The sequence below is a fragment of the Candoia aspera genome, chromosome 3 (genome assembly GCF_035149785.1).
Source record: "Candoia aspera isolate rCanAsp1 chromosome 3, rCanAsp1.hap2, whole genome shotgun sequence".
NCBI classification, from domain to species: Eukaryota; Metazoa; Chordata; class Lepidosauria; order Squamata; family Boidae; genus Candoia; species Candoia aspera.
The window spans coordinates 6361948-6384466 of NC_086155.1; the positions used below are offsets into that span (position 1 = coordinate 6361948).

At 44.4% G+C, this 22519-nt stretch overlaps 1 protein-coding gene across 1 annotated transcript; it reads left to right on the top strand.

The window, feature by feature from the left end:
- Positions 1-1254: 1254 nt before the first annotated feature.
- EEF1A2 (eukaryotic translation elongation factor 1 alpha 2) lies at positions 1255-22282 on the top strand. Its single transcript, XM_063296929.1, has 7 exons — positions 1255-1468; positions 9365-9544; positions 12235-12531; positions 15691-15841; positions 17075-17331; positions 19817-20051; positions 21932-22282. Exons 1-7 carry the CDS (start codon positions 1325-1327, stop codon positions 22057-22059), a joined length of 1392 nt encoding a protein of 463 aa, XP_063152999.1. The 5' UTR covers positions 1255-1324; the 3' UTR covers positions 22060-22282.
- Positions 22283-22519: the final 237 nt, after the last annotated feature.

The window sequence follows — 22519 nt, forward strand, 5'->3', positions numbered from 1 at the left end:
AGACAAAAATGCAGAATTTTCTCAGCTAACACAGCTCCTGTTAGGCATTTTGAGGGGGGGGGGCTGCCCCAGAGCCCTGCTTTAAGATTCCTCCGAATAGAAAGTGGGATATTTTTTTTCTTTAAAAAAAAAAGCTGATCGCAAACTTCTAGAAAGTCATTGCTTAAATTCTGATTGTTTGGCCTAGCTGAAGCTAGGTTGCATCTGCTTGCCTCCTTTTTTGTTACTGAAGTCAAAAACAGGGTGGAGCCTAAATTAATTTTTTTCAGTATTCAGATAATCAAGGGGCTCCCCTTTCTGTATTCTAACTAGAAAAAATGCATTTTTTTAAAGGGTATCCTGTGCATTATCAACCCAGCCTCTGAATTCAGGACCCCCATTTTGTATTGGTTTCGTTTCAGGCCAAGTTAAAACATTTAAGAAAAAGTAGTTATCTGCCCTGATTGCAGATCAAAATTGATCCTCCCCATTTGGCTGTGGGGTGCTTTGAGCTGAATCAAGAGAGGACTCCCCCCTCCCTTTCTTTTAATATTCATAAATAACAATACAGTGGAGACTTCAGTATTAAGGATTTAGTCTTAGGTTCAGAGATTTAACCTTTTTTCCATCTCATAAAATAATTTGGTGCCACTTTCTATCAATGTCATATTAAGTGTCAATTGCACAACTTAAGCCCCCTGACCTTCATTCACATTTTAGAAACCCTATTTAACACATGTATTTTTTTTTATTTCTCATCCTTAAAGGTTTCATTTCTCTTAACCCGAGTTAACACTCTCCAGTTTCTATTGTAAAAATACCACTGCACTCAGTTATTATCTGTATTCCGTAATGCATTACTTGCATTTCATAATGCAATAAAACAATTAACTTGGAATATATATGTATGTATGTATATTTATACATAGACATATACACAGTCCCCATGCTTAGTCTGCTGTGGAAGGCAGGTGAAGTTTGATAAAACTTTTAAGAGGAATCTGTCCAGGGAGACACAGATGGAAATCCTCTGGCTGGAATTTCACAAGCAAAGGATTTAATGCCTAAAGAAGAGGCTTAATGTTATTACAGGAAACACCCCCCCCCCCCACCATCACCACAGTTTTGTTGCTGGTGGAATCCAAGGCTGGGCAGTGTGGTGTTATGTGGCTCTGTGTTGTGTTCTTGTTGCTCCTGGCGACAACCCTCCTTATCTCCTCCTCTGCTTTTTGCAACAGCCTTTCTTTGCAGCCGCTGCTCCATTTTCCATCCTTTTGGCTAGCATCAGCCCCCTCCCCTGCCCACCCCCCTGTAAGCCCAGGGCTCCGCCGCCAAAAGAGGAAATATGGGGAAGGAGAAGACGCACATCAACATTGTGGTCATTGGACACGTAGACTCTGGCAAGTCCACCACCACCGGCCATCTCATCTACAAATGCGGGGGCATTGACAAGCGGACCATTGAGAAATTTGAGAAGGAAGCTGCGGAGGTAAGAGAAGGGGCTTCCCTTGGTCTTTATCCCCTGACCTTCACATTGGCCCTTTTTGTCCTGCCTCGTACAGAAAAGAAAAAAAATAAATCAGTGCATCCTTTCTGCCAGCTTTCACCCATATCTGGGATATTCAGCTCTGTTTTTTCTTAAAAGATGCCCTGAACAAATGCCATGTGGGAGAGGCCTGTTGAACGTGGATCCTGAAAAGGTCTGTGTTTCTTCCTCCCCTTTTGAAAAACATCGTTCTTGGTTTTCTCTTGGTTTATTTTTTATTTTATTCATTTATTTGAAGAATGCAGGGGGCTGCTCACCTCGAACATTGCGACCCTCTGAGTGGGTGAGAACAACTCAAAAAACAATCCAAATTAGAAGCAGACAAACATTAATTCTTTTGTTTTAGATTCTGAACTATTGCTGTTACCATTTTTGTGGGCTGCATGTGGGTCTTTTTTTTTTAAATTTGGAAAAAAAAATGAGGCAATGTTCTGAGTTTCTCCCTTGTATTTCTTTGCTTTATTTTGTTCTCTGTCTTTCCTTAGCCCTTTCTGTCTTTCCTTCCCTGCCTTCATATTTGGAAGCAGCCAAATAGTGTAGAAACAAGGGTTGGAAGTCCCAGAATAATTCCACCGTTTACTTCCTGGCAGAGCAATTTGTTAGTTGCCCTGTTATGGGTCATGCTGTCTTTATACCGATAATATTTGTGTTCCTGGTTCCAAGTCTTCTGCTTGTGTGCAAATACTCTGTGTTGGATGGTGCTAAACCAACCAGCTTCTCCAGTTAGTAAGGTGGCTATGAAGGGTGCGATTCTTCCTGCTGACTCCCCAGACTGAAAACATTATTTAGTTTCATTTTGTGTGCAGACGACATCTCTTGATCTGTCCAAAAATGAGGAGATAGGATTCTTTCAGAGCAGGTGGCCCCACAGCTGCCCACTGTAATTTGTCGTAGCTACAGCAGGTACTATGAATAAAGGAAAGATAAGCCATCTTTGAGAGAGGCTCAGCCCTTAGCACAGTTCCCTGGGTGTTATAATGGAAGGAGTTTGCCACTGTTTTTACTTTTGGGATGCTTTTCTGACTTTTCAATCTACTTTTCAGCTCTGGGATTTCTGGAGTCTTCCATCCAAGGACTAACCAGGATCAACCTTGTTTAGGTCCCAAGTTCAGCCAAGGATCGATTCAGTGTTGTGGCTTAATTTGAATTGGGCCATATCTGTTTTTTAAATTTAAACTGAGCTAGCTCATTCTTGGGAGAAGGGGTTCAGAAGGCTCTCTTGTCTTCTGTTGAAGATGGTGCAGATGCTGCTACATCTAGCTAATTTCTGGAGTTCCTCATTCAGGAAATGTACTAGGGGGAGCAGGAGAACATGGACCAGTAGAAGATGACTGACATTCTTCCACTGAAAGTGGGGGGGGAAGCAAAATCCCAAGATTTTTTTTTCTTATCCTCAGAAATACACATACACACACACATGTATTTGTAAATATAATCGTTGAGAACTAGATCTAATAGTAGTTGACCCAGGTTCCATCTTCCATTTCACCAGAGTTCACACAACATCCTAAACCATGGTTTGACTAAGTCATAGTGAGACTAAAACCCCAACTGGCTGGGGGTACCCAGTATGCTGAACCATGAGCTGTGGTCTATAAACCAAGATAGCTGCATTCAAGATAGCCAAAACTAAAGCAGAGGTTTAATGTGAATGGCCCCCTTGCACCTTGCAACTGTAGATGACCCATCCTCTGTCATCCACTTCATCAACTGAGCTCCCATATCACACTTAGCCATGAATCATGGTTTATAAGCTAAGATACCTGAATTTACTCAGTGCACTAAACCAAAACCAAACCAGAGGTTTAAGGGTGGAGTTCTTGGTGCTTGGTTGTTTGCTTGCAGACGTTTCATCTAGGTGGCATCATCGGTTACCCAACATACCCAACAAGGTGACATCATCAATACTTGCACTGATTATTTTACCTAGTTGGGTAATGAAACGTCTGCAAGCCAACAACCAAGCTCAGAGAGCACCGAGGACTCCACAGTTCAACCCTGAGCTACAGAGATTCTCCAAAGGTTTAAAGTAGTACTTGGCAGCTTTTGTACTAGACCTCCTGATAGGTGTAATCTTTTTCCTGCTTTGTATGATGCTTAAACTCAAGATAGCAACAAAAGGGTCCTGCACCATCTTTGCTAGAAGAGAGGGAGCTTATTTTTTGCAAAAGGCAGATACCCGCTAATCTTCTGAGCTTGGTTCCTCCATTTCTCCCTTGATCACACCCACCCTCTTCAGTTCCTGAAATAAACGCGTATCCTATCACTGCTTTTTTAGAGCTTTGTGCTGATCTGTAAAATGATAATAAATACTGATACAGATCTCCAAGTTGGGTAGAAGAAAAATGTTTTGGGAGAGACATTGCCAAGAGGTCTCTTCAGCTTTTGGAAACATCTCTTTCTGGAGCCATATGCTAACGTTTGAGGTCCCTGGCAGATGACATGAATTCTGCAGTGTTGTGATCACATTGTACAAGCAGGCAACTTGCTGTGAAATCTGAAATTCTGCAGGATGGGCTTTCTCTTCTCAGCATTTCTCAAGTTTCTAGTCCTTAAGGTTTACAGAGGGCTTGGGGAAAATAACACATGGGCAGCAGCCATACGTGGTGACATCACAAGAGACCAGAATAGCAAATTAAGATACTTTTAGTGCTCAGGAAGCGATTTCTCAGTGCCACTGCAAAAGGACTTGTTCTTCTCGGGAAGCTGAATAAATTATGCAAAATAGGCCAGCAGTCATTCACATCTTTTTAAAGGAACCTAAATTCATCCTTTCTTGGGGCCCAGTTTGCACATCTTTATTTTCAGCGCAGAGCCACCGAAAGATGGCGCATAATATGGAAAGGTGTGACAAATCTTATTTCTTTGTCTCGCTTTGTAATTGCTAGCAAGGCACTGGGGAAGGGATGTCTTGCAAAATAAGACGCCATTTCAAAACAGCGTTCATTAAAACGCAGCTGCAGGCCCCAGTTTCTTAGAGAAAAACTGATGGGGAGCAACCCCAATCTCTATCCCAACTTCTCTGTCATTTGCCAAAGGCAACTGATAGCTGATTTCCAAGGACCGATAGTTAATATTTGGGCTGCTTCTGAATTGCAAATGGCTTTTTGTGTTCTGGATGGTCAGATCTGCACCTCCGCTTTAAATGAAAACATAATTGAGTGTCAGAAGAGCAAATCAGCTTTCCCAGTTCCTTTTTTTGTTTGCTTTCTCGGCAATTTGGCCTTTTTACACCAATTCTTTACTTCAGATACAAATCTGCTTATAATTAAACCCTGTCCCTTTTGAACAGTGGAATCATCTCCGCTTAGCAAGGTCAGTTTACATTCCATGCTGGAGTTCTTCTCATCAGATAGAAATTGGAGATCAGTAAAGATGCCGCCAATTTGCTCATACACTGTATTCAGGATTTCTGTGGGTCGACTTCAGTCATGATGCTAAGCTAGGAGGACACATCATAATTCTGCCCTATTTAGAACCAGCGAACTAAATTGCATCCATTTGATTTGTTCTGCTAGTGAATATGGGCAAAGGAACCAGGAAGACTCCATCACTAGCTTAGTGTTATGTCTGAATGGCTTACAATGCTGGCTTATTAAGGCAGGAACACACCAAGATGGGGGTGTAATATTGCATCCGTCATGGAGAAATGCTTTCCTTTTTTTTTTTTTTAAATCTGCTCTTGCTCATCAGAGGAGCTTAATGTGAGTCATCCCGCTTAGTGTCTGAAGTGACCAAGGTTAGAAAGCAAGATCCCAAGGAAGGAATCATTTGCAGGCATCGTTTGCATCCGAGTCATCGTATTTGGAATCATTCTATTATTATTTACTGAAATTTAAATAAATGTTTCAGGATATTTCTTTTACTTCTTAAAAAAATAGAAGTCCATTCACTGCCAGCCCTTCTGTCCAAGCTTTTGTATTTTTACTGATGTTGCAAAACACTAACCCTGATACTTGGAAAAAAAAATTCTGACATTCTGAAGAGCTTAGATGTTGTTTGCTGTTTCTTTTTGCTTAGCCAAGTGATCTGCCTCTGCATCGCCATCTGCGTTCTTCTCCCGTGATCTGTGCCTTTAAATCAAGCAGGCATCTGTTTGCCACCTTCCCTGGCATTGCAGAAGAGATGGAAGCCGGCTATTAATAGCCAAGTGACTGCGCTTTCCGACTCCATTTTCTGATGCAAGGTTGTGGATTCTTTTCCACTTGATTGCATGTATAGGAAATGGAGGCCGGCTTTAATAAGACTATCAAAGGAACAACTGGGAAAAAAGGGGAGAGAGAGGGGAAGAAAAGAAAGGTACAATGAAAGATGGTGCTTGGCTTTAGAGAGCAGATGGCGTGATCGTTTAGATGTTCTCTCTCTCTCCCTGTCTTTGAAAGGCTTTAACCATATGCCTGCTGCTCCTGTGTTTCTAGTTTCAGAGCTGGCATTATATGAAGCCAGAAAATACAGCCCCCCTCCCCATCACTGGGCATAGCCAATTGAAAAGCGGGTAAGGGTGGAACTAGCAAACAGGCCTGTGATGCAGCAAAATCTAGTGTGCTCAGTTTTCTGCAAGAAAAGGCCAGTTTGTGGTTGGTCTGGTGGTTTTTCTGAACTGGTACAACTCAGCCAAGTTCAGGTAGGGCCCCTGATATATTCTGATCATCCTTGATCATTTATCCTCAGTTCTTTTCCTTTCTGTGGATGGGGAGGCAATGGGCTTCCTCAGAAGGAACTGCTTGTAAATAACAAGATATTTCCCCCACCCACCCCCGTCCATGCAGCATACAATGGACCTGCTGGAATTAAAGAGAATTATTTCCAGTACTCTTGCATGTTGTTCTTGACTATGGAAGCACGTTTAGAAGTAAGGCTGATGTCAGAGAGTCTGGCCTTGTTCAGTAACTGATATGTCATTTCATCCCATCTATCTAGAGAGATTTGGGGAAAACTGTTCCAAGGCATTGAACTTTTTTTCAGGGTTCATTGTTCACATGCGATAAGCTTGTTAGTGATTTATGAGACTACATTTTCCTCCAAATACTGGCGTAAGCATGGGCTTCCATGAGCACAGGAGTCCGTTTTTAAAAATCCACAGGTTTCTAGTCCATATGGCTACAGGTACGGATGATATCGATAGGGGATCTTAAAAGCCAGCAAGAGGGTGATGGCACAGTGTGCTGCATCATTTCCGTTTCTCTCGCCACACTTAGAAAAAGCAGAATTAGCTGGGTAAAATAGTAAAAGTGCAAAATAATGATGGAAATTGAACAAAAGTGGGTATCTTCCCTAATAATACATTATTTGTTCATGGCACAAATTATTTGGCCATGCTGGCTGGGAATGCGTGATGACATCGTAACACCAGCGTCTTCCAAATGTTCCTGCAGCTGGCCCAGGCCTTACTTTCAACCAGTATTTGCATTTTAATCAATCCCCTTCTCTGTCCTGTCTTTATTATAAGGGCCAGTACTGTCTCGTACAATCTTTCATAGCAGTTGTGCTGAAACCCAGAGACTGCATTCACACGATAGACTAAATCCAGATTAACCATGCCCAGTTCCTTGGGGCCCAAACACACACAACTTGAGATACCTGAACACATAAGGCATGGTGTTGACACAACATGCTGGATTCCCACAGCACCCTAACTGCAAGCTTCTAACCCCATCCTATCCTAATCTTAAGATGCTGGACAAATCCAACAAGGAGTAGGCTGAACCTACCCTGAGAACTGTGGGTTTAAAAGCATGAGGTCTTTGCCTTTTATTGACATGAGGCTGTAATTCTCATGATGGGCTTGAGCTGGTTTAAGCATTGCATGGGGGCAGATTAGAAGTGGTTTGAATTCACTAAATATATCAGTGTTCCGTCTTGGGTTTAAGGGAGTCGTTCACCTAGTGCAGCCTTTCTCAACCTTTTGACCCCGGAGGAGCCCTTGAAATATTTTTCAGGCCTTGGGGAACCCCTGCCCATTTGGGCTCAAATAATAGGCCAGAAGTTACACAATTATTTTATTCGTTTAATGGGTAGGCCTGCATATATGCATGAACAGCGTTCTTAAACTAAAAATAAAGAATGAAGCTTACCTCTTGAATGTGAAGTTGCCCGGATTTGAAATAACCTTTTAAATAAATTCTGATCTCCCAGGGAATCCCTAGTGGCCTCTTGTGGAACCCGAGGGTACCACCGAACCCTCATTGAGAAATCCTGACCTAGTGGTTTGGGTTCTATTAAGCTTTGTTGTTGTTTATTCATTTAGTCTCTTCCGACTCTTCATGACTTCATGGACCAGCCCACGCCAGAGCTTCCTGTCGGTCGTCAACACCCCCAGCTCCCTCAGGGACGAGTCCGTCACCTCTAGAATATCATCCATCCACCTTGCCCTTGGTCGGCCCCTCTTCTATCTTTAATCTTGACATCTCACCAATAACCACATCCAATTTGCCCTGGCTCATAGATCTTACATTCCAGGTTCCAATGGTGTCTTGAACCTTAGAACATTGGATTCGCCGTTCACCACCAGCACCGTCGGCCGCTAACCGTCCTTTCGGCTTTGAGCTAGCTGCGTCATCACGTCTGGGGCTAGTTGAACTCATCCTCTGTTCCTCCCCAGTAGCATTTTGGCCATCTTGCGACCTGGGGGTCTCATCTTCCGATGGTATACCGACGTATCTCTGGTTGTACTGATCCATTTAGTTTTCAGGGCAAGAATACTGGGGTGGGTTGCCATTACCTTCCCTAGGGATCGCATTTAGTCTGACCTCTCTGTCATGACCTTCCCGTCTTGGGTGGCCCTTCACGGTTTAGCTCATGGCATCATTGAGGTGCTCAAGCTCCAGCACCACGGCAAGGTTACGATCCTTTGCTGAAGTCTATTAAGCTACTATATTATTATTTTTGGGCTGAGATTTCTCTTTCTGCTTTCTTCAGAGCTGCTAAGCCTAAAACTGTGTAGGAATTTCAAAGTGCTTCTTGGGATTATAGATGGGAGCTAAGGATGGTCCCAGTGCTTGCAAGCTACGAGACAACCCTGGGTTTCAGCTTATGTAGTTCTCTGGTCTCTTTGGGGGGGGGGCAGAATTTCCTCAAAGTTTGAGCTGGATTCCTTTAGTCAGATGGCTGGTAGCAGCTGAAAATCAGAGTACCCATCACAGCAAGTATTCCCTTGCTTTGTCAAGCAACCTTGATGGCGTTTCACAACACAGTTCACCTGCTGAATTACCCAATTTCTTGGGTTTCCACAAAACATTTCAGCCCTATGCTAAACAAAGAGGCTCAGCTGGGTTCATAGAACAGGCAAAGCCAGATAAAAACTTAACAGTACGAAGACTCGGTTGACTTAGCATGCCATGTGAATGCACCTGCCAGGTTTGTACCTGACCAGGTAAAGCATGTTGTGTGAGCTCTAGCTATTGGTGCCAGCCCCTTGAGGTAGACCAGACCAGGAAATAACTGCCCAGGATGGCTAAAGCTACTTTTGTTGAGATTGGCTTTAGTAACAGAACCTTGCAAGTCTGATTGTGCTGCCCCCCCTCCTTATACTTCAGCGAATTAAGGAGGTCTCTGTCTGAGCTGCTTCTGAATGTTATCTGGGCGTTCTGGACTTAAAAATGCTCCAGCCCTTTTTGCGTACGGAATAGTTCCTGCACATGTTACGTTAAGAAGAGAATGATCCTTCTTATATTCAAGGTTTTTCACTTTACAGGGAAGCCTTTCTTTTGAACCCCACTGGCCAGAATTCATGGTTCAGAGATAGACGCACCCCCTTGTCTGATGCTTCCCAGAACTTTGTCTTCATTTCTCGCCTATATCCAACCTGGGGTTCTCTTTTTCCTTTTTGCTACCTGCTAGATGGGAAAGGGGTCCTTCAAGTATGCCTGGGTGCTGGACAAACTGAAAGCTGAACGTGAGCGGGGCATCACCATTGACATTTCCCTGTGGAAGTTTGAGACTACCAAGTATTACATCACCATCATTGATGCTCCAGGCCATAGAGACTTCATCAAGAACATGATTACGGGGACTTCACAGGTGAGAAAGGGGCAGACAAGCAGCATGGCCTTAACTGGGGGGTCGGGTTAGTTGCTGAACTCCACCTTTCCCAATCTGGCGTTCTCCAGTTGGTTGAGCCACTGACTTCCTAGCGTGAGGAATTTTGGAAGCTGGAGAGCACTGGATTGGGGAACTGGCAACAGGAACCTGTATTTGAGGGAGTGGACCAACGTTGGATTGATTGCTAATTTAGGAAGCACGCATTACTTTTGTCTTCACTGATAATGCTACCTTATAGTCTTGATTGGCAGCTAACCAGAGCCATGGATTTTTGAGAACTGCAAAGCCTTAAAGGGCCAATGACACTGACTTGATCCTGTACTAGGACACAGACAAAGGGCAGGCCTGGCTGAGAGCAAGATGCCAAAGTTTCTGGCAGTGTTTTCTTCCAATCTGCACTGCATCAGCTCCTTCCCACTTGCACTGGTCAGATGTTAAGTTTTCTGTGTAACGTAACAGCATGGAGGGAGTCATTCTAAAAGCTGCTGCTTGTCCTAGCAGTGTGGAAAAAGGCCTTGTCTAAGTCCTCCTTGGTGTGACCCCACTTGTAGAGAAGCCACACGGCTGCTTTCTAGAAGGCCCAATCCTGCCTGCTATTCCTGGGTCATACTGGATGTATGACAGCTTGCAAACTTGGTTTTCTGTATCTTGGAAGACAAAGGAGCCCTGTCTGCCTTCGCAGGTGGTGGTTCCAATGATGGCAAGACCCTTAGGATTAAGTTGGAGGCCTGTCTGCTTCCTTCCCTCCCCAAGGAATGTGAAGGATGATTTCTCCAAGACCTCATCTACTATTTATAGAGGCACATGGGACAGTTGGGTTTTAGGTATCAATCCAGTATTTTTAGAATTCATTGAGTAACAAGAGAAAGACCGCATTGGTTCAGAAGCACCTCGGGTGAACCCATTCAAAGAAAGCTCATGAAAAGGTGGTGCTGTGCACCATTTCTTTTTTCAAGGCATTTTCCCCTATATGTTGGCATCCTGGTACACATATTTTTTCCTATCACTGCTATGAAAAACGTAGATATTATTCATACTATATTTGCACTCCCTCTCGGAGTGGAAATGGGTGCAATGCAGGCAGTCCTCGACTTACGACCATACATTTAGCGACTGTTTGAAGTTACGATGGCTCTGGAAAAAATGACTTAGGGCCTGTCCTCACACTTAACAATTGTCGCAGCGTCCCTGCAATCGCATGACCAAAATTTGGGTGCTCTCCAACCAGCATGTATTTACAATGGTTGCAGCATCCTGGGGTCACATGATCGCCATTTGCAACCTTCCCAGATGGCTTCTGACAAGCAGAATCAGTGGGAAACTGTATGATTCACTTAACAACCATGTGGTTGGCTTAATGGCCATTCTCTTAATGACCACCATTAAAAAAGTTGTAAAATTGGGTGTGGTCACATGATGCCTTGCTTAACGACTGCACAACTTAACGAATTTTCCAGTCCCTATTGTTGTAAGTCGAGGACTATATTCCCAAATGTTCCTCATTAATGATGTTAAAAATATTTAGAATGAATAAAAACAATGTTCAGATAGGACATTGATTGCCAAACTTCAAAGCAGTAGGTCCTGAAGCTCATAGGAAGAGCTGATATTTTAGAAGAAGTTAGTAGTGCAGATTCTGAGAATTTCAAGTGGCTTGTAGAAAGCGTTTCTTTAATCTCTCCTAGACCACTGTTGATCATAGACGGTATTAGTCACCTGACATGCTATAAAATTGCTTATATTTGATTCCCGTATTTCTTTTTTTATTAATTTTTTATTATTTTTTAAAATAACAAAAACAAAAAAACAATACACAAAGATGCATACATTATAAAAAATACATAAATGTGCTTAAAAAGTGAGAAAAATATAACAGAAAAAGTAAAATAAAAATATGAAAAATAACTAAGCTGTGCTGTAACATTTTTAAACCAGTGACCTCCCAATTGGCTCTGTTCTCACAACCATCTTAACTGAGTTGAGGGAAAGGTCTGTGTTGTGTGGATGTCTAGAACCAGTCAACAAGGAGGATGAAGAAGAGTTTTGGCCACAAATAGCTTGTGATTATTTGAAGAAAGCTAACTACTTCTGCCATCATGGGAACAGGCACAAGAGGATGGGCAATGAGTTAATTCAGTGTTTTTCAATCTTGGCCAGCATGCTGGCTGGGGAATTCTGGGAGTGGAAGTCCACCCATCTTCGGGGGGCCAAGGTTGAGAAACACTAGGCTAACCCATCCTTTTACCAGCTGTGTATACAAAGACAAGAGTCCTAGAATGGTCCTGAAAGGTGGGGCTTTCTAGGCAATCAGTCTCTCTGTAAGTTTTTGTCCCCTCCACTTTGCACGCAGCTGGCCAAGGTGGAAAATGGGAAGGAAAGGAGGGGTCTCTGCAGGGATGAAATCTCCAGCTGGGCCCTTGCAGATTTTAAAATTGATTTTGTGTGGGTCAGAAGTTAGGGCCTCCTCTACAGTGGCTGGAAGGAGCTTGGAAATGGGTCAGTTGACCAGGTCATCCGTGACTGCACTGCCAGACCCAAGGGCAAGCTGCTTGCGCTGGGGCAAGGCCACCTGGGGCAGCCAAGCCACCTGGCCAAATCACTCTGGGGAACCTTAGAGCTGTGCGTGCACCACCTTTTGCAAATTTCCACCCCCCCTTTCCCCCCTGCAGGCCGATTGTGCCGTCCTGATCGTGGCTGCCGGGGTGGGGGAGTTCGAAGCGGGCATCTCCAAAAACGGGCAGACCCGCGAACACGCCCTGCTGGCCTACACTTTGGGCGTGAAGCAGCTGATCGTCGGCATCAACAAGATGGACTCCACAGAGCCCCCTTACAGCGAAAAGCGCTACGATGAGATCGTCAAGGAAGTGAGCGCCTACATCAAGAAGATCGGCTACAATCCGGCCACGGTCCCTTTCGTCCCCATCTCTGGCTGGCACGGTGATAACATGCTGGAACCGTCTCCCAACGTAAGTCTTAGGAGGGAGGTCCCGTGTCAGCTTTGCCTTTGGGACGTTGCTAGATCTGACGGGCTATCCATAAGGCTTCTTTAAAACTAAAGGTGGCCCTGGAAATACTGCATGCTTAGCTTTTCAGCAAGGCCCAAAGTACTGCCCGGTCCTCCAAAGCCTTTCCTTGAACGGGGGAATGTGTTTGCACCTAAGGCAGTTTCATATTTCTAGCCCAGCCATTCTCAGCCTTCTGACCCTGGAGGAGCCCTTGAAGTATCTTTCAGGCCTCGGGGAGCCCCTGCCCCTTCAGGCTCGAAGGTAGGCCGGAAGTCACAAAATCACTATATTCGTTCCATGGGTAGGCCGGTAAAAATGCATTAACGGTGTTCTTAAACTGAAAATAAAGAAGGAAACTTGCCTGTTCCGTGTGAAGTTGGCCGAATCTGAAATAACTTTTTAAATAAATCATGATCACCCGTGGGTGCCACGGAACCCTGGTTGAGAAACCCTGCCCTAGACCAACTTGGGCCCAAGTACTTTTGACCCCATTTAATGGAAGAGGATCTAAATGAGTGTTTATAATTTTCTTAAGAGCGGCCAGAAATGGACCGGAAAAAGAGGTGTTCCTTCAATAAAAAAAGCTCCCCCTTTTTTTTATTTGCACCAGTTCAGTAGCTTGTAAGAGAATGGGGAAAAGAAAGGCCTGGTTTTAGATCTTAGAGCATGGTTTCTCAACTGTGGCAACTTTAAGGTGTGTGGACTTCAACTCCCAGAATTCCCCAGCCAGCATGGCTGGCTAGGGAATTCTGGGAGATGAAGTCCACACACCTTAAAGTTGCCACGGTTGAGAAACCCGGTCTTAAAGGGTGGTCAAGTGGAAGAGTGACCATCTTGGCCCCAAGCCGTTTACAGCTTTAAAGGCCTACGCCAGTGCTTGGACTTGAAAATACATAGCCCATCACTAGAGCTTGCAGATCCTTTGCATTTTCAGCTGTCAGGTAGAGTTAAAAGGTAACTCAATCTTTTGGAATCTGAATGTGGAATCCAAGCGGGGGCTGCTTTAAGGAGTCACATGCAGGTGATGCGTTCGCTCCAAAGTGCCTTTTTGGAATCAAATCCAAAACATTGCACCTCCAAGCTTCTTTGTTCATGGGTCACTCTATTTAACAACATAAAATAAAATCTCTAAAGTAAGTAAGAATCTGTTCCTTAGACCTGTTCTCTCATCTGAAATGCATCTTATGGAAAGGTTGGAAGTCTTTATCATTGAACTTTTCTTAGCCCATAATTATACCATGACATTTTAGCTGTCCTGGTGCCAGAAATGAGTCATGTAGTTTTGAGGTGGGAAAGAGATGGAAGCTGTAATATATCCCCCAAATCGATTTAGTATAGTCTTAAAAGAAAAAAAAAATCGTTGGCTCATCTGCCTAACATCCTAGTCCTGATCCTGTGTATAAATTGGCATCATCAGCTGCATCCAGATTTTAAGGATAGGCCCTGATCAGCCAAAGGTAGCAGCTTAACTGATTGTAAATAATTGTGAATATTGTTAGGATGATCTGTAGCCTGATGGTTATAGCAAATGGCTGCTCCTATCTGAGCTTGGTTAATCTTGAAAAAGTGAAACGGGGTTGGACCTGGTTAATCCCTGTTCGGAAGGCTACAGCTGGGAAGTAAAAAAACAATCCTGGAGGAAGAAAATGGTGGGTCCATTGGAGTTGGGCAGCTCATAAATTTAAATAAACAAATAAAATAAATAAAACACTTCCATATTGTTGCTAGGAAAATAACATGTTATCGGCAGCTAAGCTCAGCTTGAGAGAGAGTTTACATTTGGGTTTTTTTGTTTAAAAACTCTACAAATAAAATGAGTTACTGCTGGGCTCAGCAGGTAAACGAGACAGGAATCACAACCAGATGAGTTAATTCTACTTTATTGTAAAGCTACATTGACAGAATCTTGCAAGTCTGAAAGTACAGTTCTCCCCTCCCGTCTCCTTTACAGCCCAAGAAACCAGGGAGGGTCCCTTCTGAACCTCTTGCTCTGCCCACTATCTAGCTGTGGGCTATGCCCTCTCTTATCTGACGGTTCCCTAGGCAGCATCTCTTTGCCTCGCCTCCCAAGGTCTTTCCCACATTCTGTTACAGTTAGCCCATAATTACTGTAGCCAGGCCCTCCTGCCCCAGGTAGCATCCCGACTGATGGATCAGCTGAAATTGAGCATAGGCCCCTCTGGCCACAGCTTCCATCTGCTTTTCCAGAAAGATTCCCTGGTTGTGAAACTCCTCCTTGACAGGTAATGCTTGCCAGTCAAGGAACACCTCTGGAGGTGACCAAGAACCCGGATGTCTCCGCTGCAGCTCAACCTCACTAGGATTCAACTCCACCTGTTCCCTCCCATCCAGACCTTGATAGCCTCCAGGCACCAGGAAAGGATGTTGATAACATATGGCCTGGGGCAATGATGTACAGTTGGGTATCATCAACATACATAAAAAATGGCAGAGCTTTGATTACACCATCATGGTTGCCATTTTGACTTTTTTGACCACACTCTATGGATACTCCTGGATGCTTAGATGCCACGCCCTCGTCACCGCTTGGAGAGAACAAAGTCCGGACGTTGCTCATAGTTCTATCCTAAGGCAGTTTGCTAAACTTCTCTTTACCCTCCAAATTCTGATTTTCTCAGTGCTTTGGGATACAATCCCAGCTGCAACCCCCAAGGATGTGCAGTGGGTCTCCTATTTCCTGTTGCTTTAGTTTTTGCCTGGAGTCCTGAAAGGTGAGGATTCCAGATGTGGAACCGGAGAAATCCTTGCGGTTTGTGGTCCTGTCCGACTGCTTTGGGACAATTCTTCCTTCCTCCCCTGCATCAAAGAAATGCTTTCTTGACCAACAGAGAGAGAAGATGGGTCATGTCAGACTCTGCTAGGAGAAAAGAAAGATGCCTTTCATACATAGGATATCTGGAAGTAATGCAGAGTTGGATGGGAGGTTGGCTTGACTTGGTGAATCAGTTTTCTTGTCTCTGCTGTTTTGGGCATTCCTGCAGTTGCATGAAAAGGATTATTTTCCTCTGTGTGCGTGTGTCTGCGTGCGTGCGTGCATAGAAGGTTTTGGTTGTGCAGTGAGCCCCATTCAAAACACCCTTTTGCCATTTTGTTTCTTAGATGCCTTGGTTCAAAGGATGGAAAGTGGAACGCAAGGAAGGGAACGCCAGCGGGGTCTCCCTTCTGGAGGCCCTGGATACGATCCTGCCTCCCACTCGTCCCACAGATAAACCTCTGCGTCTGCCCCTTCAAGACGTCTACAAAATCGGAGGTGAGATGAATATCTGGAGGGGGGTTGTCGAGTCTCTCCTTGGCTGCTCCGGTAGATTGTCCTGGCTGTAGTTTTAAGTTTCTGCAGGCTGGACCTTATTGCAAAGCTTAATAACACATTGCTGCAGGCAACCCAACAAAACAACCTCTAAATATTATTTACAGACCCCAACATTAACCCCACCCTCCACCGAACAGGAAAAAAAAGAAGAATTATGAGATTGCAAAGCTTTGCAAGCCTTTTGTTTCTGCTAGACTTCCTAAAGAATCTGTGAGATCTACTGAGATTTCATCCATTACATTGTTTTTAAAAAAGAAAAATAATTGTTTTAATTTTTATTTTATGGGACCCATGACGTTGGGCAGATTTGTGTGATTTTTGCTAGGTGTTTACCTGACCTGGAAATGTTGCTGATTTCTCCCTTTATATATTTGGGAGCAACATTTTATGTTTGTCCCAAGCCCCAAATATTCCTTTTTGCAAGAAGCAAGTTTATAAAGTAAAGATAAAAGGAACTTGGTACCTCGTCTTCCTGCAGGCTTTGAACGATAGAATTATTCCATTGTTCTTTGGGTGGGGAAAAGAGACATTAATTCATGAATGAGCTGCCTAGTGTTTATAGAAACTTCTCGGTAAGGCAGAACTTCAAAAGAATGTCAAGTCACTTGTCTTTATTTAAATTCTTATTTTTCCTAAAGTGCTGCAGTTCTCAAGGAAAAGCAAATAAAGGAACAGTATAGAGACTTGCAATTAGAATAAATAATATTAGTGATTAATAGGAAGAGAATGTTAAATATGTGGTTTGATTTCTGAAACGCTTTTTCTTTTTTCTCTGCTTCTCCTTCACAATTGACAAATAATTCAGCCCTTTTTCTTTGACATCCAGCCCAGTTCTGCCTAATTGTATGAAGAGACTCTGTAAAATAAAGCACTCCCTTTATGTACAACTGTTTGTTAGAACCTACAACAGAATTTACTGCTTGCAAATAAGTCTCACTTGTAGTCACTTCATTCAAATACCTTTTTTTTAAATGAAAACTTTTTTAAAAACCATATTCTGTGACAACATCTGGCGAACTGCGGCTTTCCAGATCTGTGGGTAATACTGCAGACTGAGAGAAGAAGATGGGGATTGAAGACCAGCACATCTGGAAGAGAAGCATACAGTCTTTGGAACTCCATGTTCATTGTTTGGTCCTGTGTTGATCTCACGCCTTTGTGGCTGTTACACAGGTATTGGGACCGTCCCCGTGGGCCGTGTGGAGACAGGGATCCTCAGGCCTGGCATGGTGGTAACATTTGCCCCCGTGAATATTACCACTGAGGTGAAGTCGGTTGAGATGCACCACGAGGCCTTGAGCGAAGCTCTGCCAGGAGATAACGTTGGCTTCAATGTCAAGAACGTGTCCGTGAAGGACATCCGCCGTGGCAACGTCTGCGGGGACAGCAAATCTGACCCACCCCAGGAAGCGGCCCAGTTTACTTCTCAGGTGAGATGTGGCCATTTTGAAGAGCTCTGTCATCAGGTCCTAACATTTGGGGCTAAATCTGTATCTCAGTGGGGGCAAATATTGACCATGTTTGTATGACGTGTTTAACCAGATCAGGTAAACACCTAGCCAATGCAGATCCAAAGGTGCCTGATACAAGCTATGATGACATCACATGAGTCATGACATCAGGGAAATTAGGGTTTGTCGTGATGACATCATGCAACCTACGACATTTCTTCACTCGGATGCTCATGGGCAGCCCGTGGTTGGTGTTAATCTTGGATAGATTTTTTTCTTAACTTCATACATGGTGCAAATGTTTTAATTTTTGTCCTAACAGCCAGGAACCATGCTGAGACAGGGAACAGGTCTCTAGTGTTTTATTGCTGCTACATAACAGGAAAATCCTAACAAACTGAAGAAGCGTGGGAAAAACCCAGACATATAAACCCCAAAGGTTAAGGCGGGCCCGATCTGTGTCTCTTGGAATGGCTACCTAATTCCTCAGTGCTACGCATGCGCTTTACAGCCTGGATGGGAGCCCCCTGCTCTCCATCTGTACTCATGACAATTTTATTGCAGAGTTTGTTTATTGCAGACTTTTACCCCACCCCCACTCTCTTCCACAAGACTTCAGGCAAGACATATGACCAGCCATTGAAGCATTGAAATAGCATCATACACAAAACTGAGCCCATTAGGTGGATTTATAGTTTGAACGAATCCAAGAAATGGATTAATTTAATAATATGGTTAAACGGATGTCTAAATGCAGCTGCTGGGAAGGCAGGGGCGTCCAAAATGTGCAGTCGTGGCAGCCAAGGCTGCACAATCAAACTTTTTAAAAAGCTTTTTAAAAAATGTAAAAAAAAGTGTGTAAAAAGGGGCAGGGCTTTGCCCAGCAGTGACCGCCATTTTGAGTTTATTGACCACCTTACCCCCCGTGGCCATCCCTAGCTGAAGGATGCATCCTTGATAAGATATTCAAACAGCCCTGAATAATCAAGTAAGCTTGCTATTTCACGCTCTAGGATTCAATTCCTATATATGACAGTCCGTAGGTCAGGTGTGTCCACAGGGAGGTGGTCAAAACAGTTGAGATGGGTGTCACAACCATGTGTTCTAAGCTCTGCCCTTCTTAATATGCAGTGGACATTAAAAGGGGGCAGGGCTTCAATCTCATGGCTGTGGCCACTATCTTGACTGTTTCGACCCGCCCGGTGGATACTCCTGACCTAGGTTGAAATCCACATCTCTCTCTCCCGTCCTTAGACCAAAATGGACTGCGGTGGTTGCCGCACTTCCCTTCTTACTACAATGGAGCCACCTCATCTAGGGCTGGGGTTTCTTCATCATCTCCGATCCAACTCCCAGCCAGGCCTGTCCTTGCTTAGCTTCCAAGCCCAACAAGGTCAGCCAAGCACTTCCGTTGGTTCAAGAAAGTAAGGTTCAAATGCAGAGTAGCAAATCTGTCCTGCATAAATGCTCATATGGAGCAAAATTGCTATATTTTGGCAGGTTCGTGTAAGACCCATGCCCAGATTCATCTGTACTTTTTAAAGTTCAAAATGGGACAGTTGGAACAAACTGACTGAAACTGAAGGGGATGGATTCATTCCCACAGGCACAACTGAAGCTGCAATTTTTGGTCTTTGAGCTTCCCTGAATTGAATCCGGTGAAATTTATTTCCAAGCAATTATAAATGAATAAGCCAGTGTATGGAGCCAAGTTTAGGATTATAGTCCAGGAGCCAAAAAAATCTTTTTGTCTGCAAGTACAGAATTCTTACCTTCTGCCAGGGTGCAAAACAGAGATAGGAGATCGAATTTGTAGAAGAGCAAGGGGGAGAAATATCTTCCTTATTCCCCATTTAAGCTTAGATGTCAAATTGCACTGAAGCATCTGGGAAAGGGGAGAGAATTTTTTTCTTTGAATTAAAATAAAGATGGTCATCCAAAAGCATTCGTAGGTAGAAAACAAAACATCCTTACAAGGCAAAGGATGGGAAACATGGGTTTCAAATTGAAAGCTATATAAGTCTTTTCCAGCAAAAACAACCAAGATGTTTGTGGCATCTAAAATTTATTGTTGAAGAAATGTTCACAGATCACAGCCCATTTTGACCAAGTTGAGCTACCTTTTATACTACCACCTATCTTGGTGTTTCTCCATAATTGTCCACAAGAGGGCAGCATTAGCCCCACAAAGCAAGGAGGTTGACCATTCCATCTTCCTGTGAAAGTTCCCCCCAAGGATGGATGGATGGATTGATTTAATAGATTTATATAGCCATCCATCTCATGAAACATGACTCTGGGCAGCATACGATATACTCACAGTTAAAAGCATAAAATGAACAACATAAGCAAAGGATTAAAAACCCAAGAATGCAGGAGAACACCAATCATTTGGCATCACGTAAAATGTCCTACCTAAATTTGATCCTGGATAATTTGGGGATTCTTACTTTCTGCCAATTAGGTGATCATTTTGAACCACCCAGGCCAGATCAGTGCTGGATATTCCCCCGTCATTGACTGCCACACTGCCCACATTGCTTGCAAGTTTGCTGAGCTTAAGGAGAAGATTGACCGACGTTCTGGCAAGAAGCTGGAAGACAATCCCAAATCTTTGAAATCTGGAGACGCTGCGATAGTGGAGATGATCCCGGGCAAGCCTATGTGTGTGGAGAGCTTCTCCCAGTACCCACCCCTAGGTGAGAATGGCTTCTTTTTCATTCTTGTAGATGGCAGTTACAAGATAGATGACAGGCCATTTCTGCTGAAATCCATAGATGCCTAGAAACCAAAAGGAACGTATCCTGAGATCCATCTTCTCCAGTCTGGTGACCCTGGAGATGTGTGGAACTCCATAGCCGGTTGTCACCACCACTAGCCATGTTGTCTGAAGTTGGTGGCTGATGGATTGATCATGTGTTATCAAATCTTTTTTGACTCCTAGCGACCACATAGATAGATAGATTCTCTCCATGACAATCTATCCCTAACCTGTTGATGGTAGCTGGAATATAATGTATTGGAGTGGAACCAGGTTACTGAACATTATTCAGGGCATTTCATCCCTCGTGTCCTGTCCCTCTCCTTTGGTATCCTCGCTCCAACTACTACTTTCAGAGGAGGCTTAAAATGTTCTTCCCTTTACTTTGGGTTGCCTGCTGTAGTGGTGCCAATTCTTGATCATCCTTGTGATGCTGTCTTGCATCTAGAGATACAGGTAGTCCTCACTTGACAACCACAATTGGGACCAGAATTTCGGTTGCTAAGCAAATCCAACTTGATTTTACGACCCCTTTTGTGGTGGCCGTTAAGCAAACCACGTGGTCAGTAACTGAATCATACAGTTCCCCGTTGTTTTTGCTTGCCAGAAGCCGACCGGGAAAGTAGAAAATGGCGATCATGTGACCGTGGGATGCTGCAACGGTCATAAATGCAAACTGGTTGCCAAGCGCCCAAATTGAGATCACGTGATTGCGGGGACGCTGCAACAGTTGTAAGTGTGAGGACTAGTCATGAGTTGGTTTTTTTAGCACTGTCGTAATTCTGAACTGTCACAAAAGGAATGGTTGTTAAGCAAGGACTGCCTGTAGATGTTTTAGGACAGGAATTGGCAAAGTATGTAGCTCAGAGTTTGCAGCGCCCTTAGACCGTGCTTGGCAGACCCTCCCAAATTGAATGTCAAATTTTAAATCTGTTCCTTTTTTGATGACTCAGAGCTTTCAAGATCCCTCGGTTCTGATAGGTCTTGGCATTAGAAGAGAAATTGTGCAAAAAGGCTGAACAAGGATGAGATTTAGCATAAGACCCCGCAAGGTTCTGGGGATATGAAACACTGGGATCCTTGGAGATTTGAACGCTGGGTCAAATTTGGAGTGATTTTTATCTTTAAACATTAAAATGGCCATTCCTGTGTGGGAGCGCAACGCCGCTCGACAGCCAGCATTGGGGGCCTGCCTGGTGCTTCCACGCCCTAACCCTCATCCCTTCGTGGCTGCCTCTCGGGCTCCAACTTGTATCGTGGCTGCAGCCACCAGTTCTGCATCCACAAATGAACCTGCTGGCTCGGCTGCAGAGTTTCGCTCCCAAGCCAAGAACCGAGTGGCTGGTGAGATCCTGACCCCTTACAGCACACCGGTCAGTTTGGTTGCTCACGAGTGAGGATAGCCGTGTGTGTGGCAGCAGCAACAAGGGCATCGCGAGGAGGCTTTGGTGGTGGCATTGGTGGGTTCTGGTGGACAACCGAAAGGAGCGTAAAGATGACCTTGGGAAGGAATGCAAGAGCCATTAAAGAAAAAGAAAGAGCAACTCAGTCCTGGGAAAGGGGAAAGTGTGAGAAAAAACTCCAGATAACAAAATGAAGGCAGGGTTATTGGGAGTTTCCTTCTCAAGCTTCTCCTTTTCACAAGATACGCCATTGTTTCTGCAAATCTCATCTTAACGGCCCGCTCCTTCCTTTCCTGTTCTCGAGGCCAGGTCTGCGTTCCCTTTCAGAGGCTACCTGGTCTCTGTTTGGTGCGCGACAGGGCCTTGTTTTGAGGGGGGAGAGAGGGGCTGCTCTAACTCGCCCGTGCCATTCCAGGGCGCTTCGCCGTGCGCGACATGCGGCAGACCGTGGCGGTGGGTGTCATCAAGAATGTGGAGAAGAAGAGTGGCGGGGCTGGCAAAGTCACCAAGTCAGCACAGAAGGCTCAGAAGGCTGGCAAATGAATCGTAGGCGTCCCGTGCCTCGCCCAGAACCCATCTACCCGAGCAGGATGCCATCATCTTCCCCCCGAGGCGCATGTGTACACATCCGCTTGTAAGAGTTTGTATGTGAACGACTGGATGCTCACTATTAAGGTCCAGTGGAAGTTCTTTAAAAGGAAAAGCATGTCCCAGCGTTCGTGAGGCTTTGTGTTCAATTTTACCAATAAAACTGGTACAACATCCATCCTGAACGCATCTGGGGTCCTCTGTATGCCTGTATGTCTGTGTGCCAATGGAGATGGTTGGCTCCCTAGGCCTCCTCTTTTGCAACTGGTCTTCCTTGGGGGTTGCGTTCACACAACACCCTTAAGCTCAGTCTTGGATTTGCACCATGCATATAAGCCTAAGCTGTGTCAGCCTTCCCAGGGAGACCAGACAGGAATCACAGCCAGTTGAGCTAATTCTACTTCATTGTCAGGCT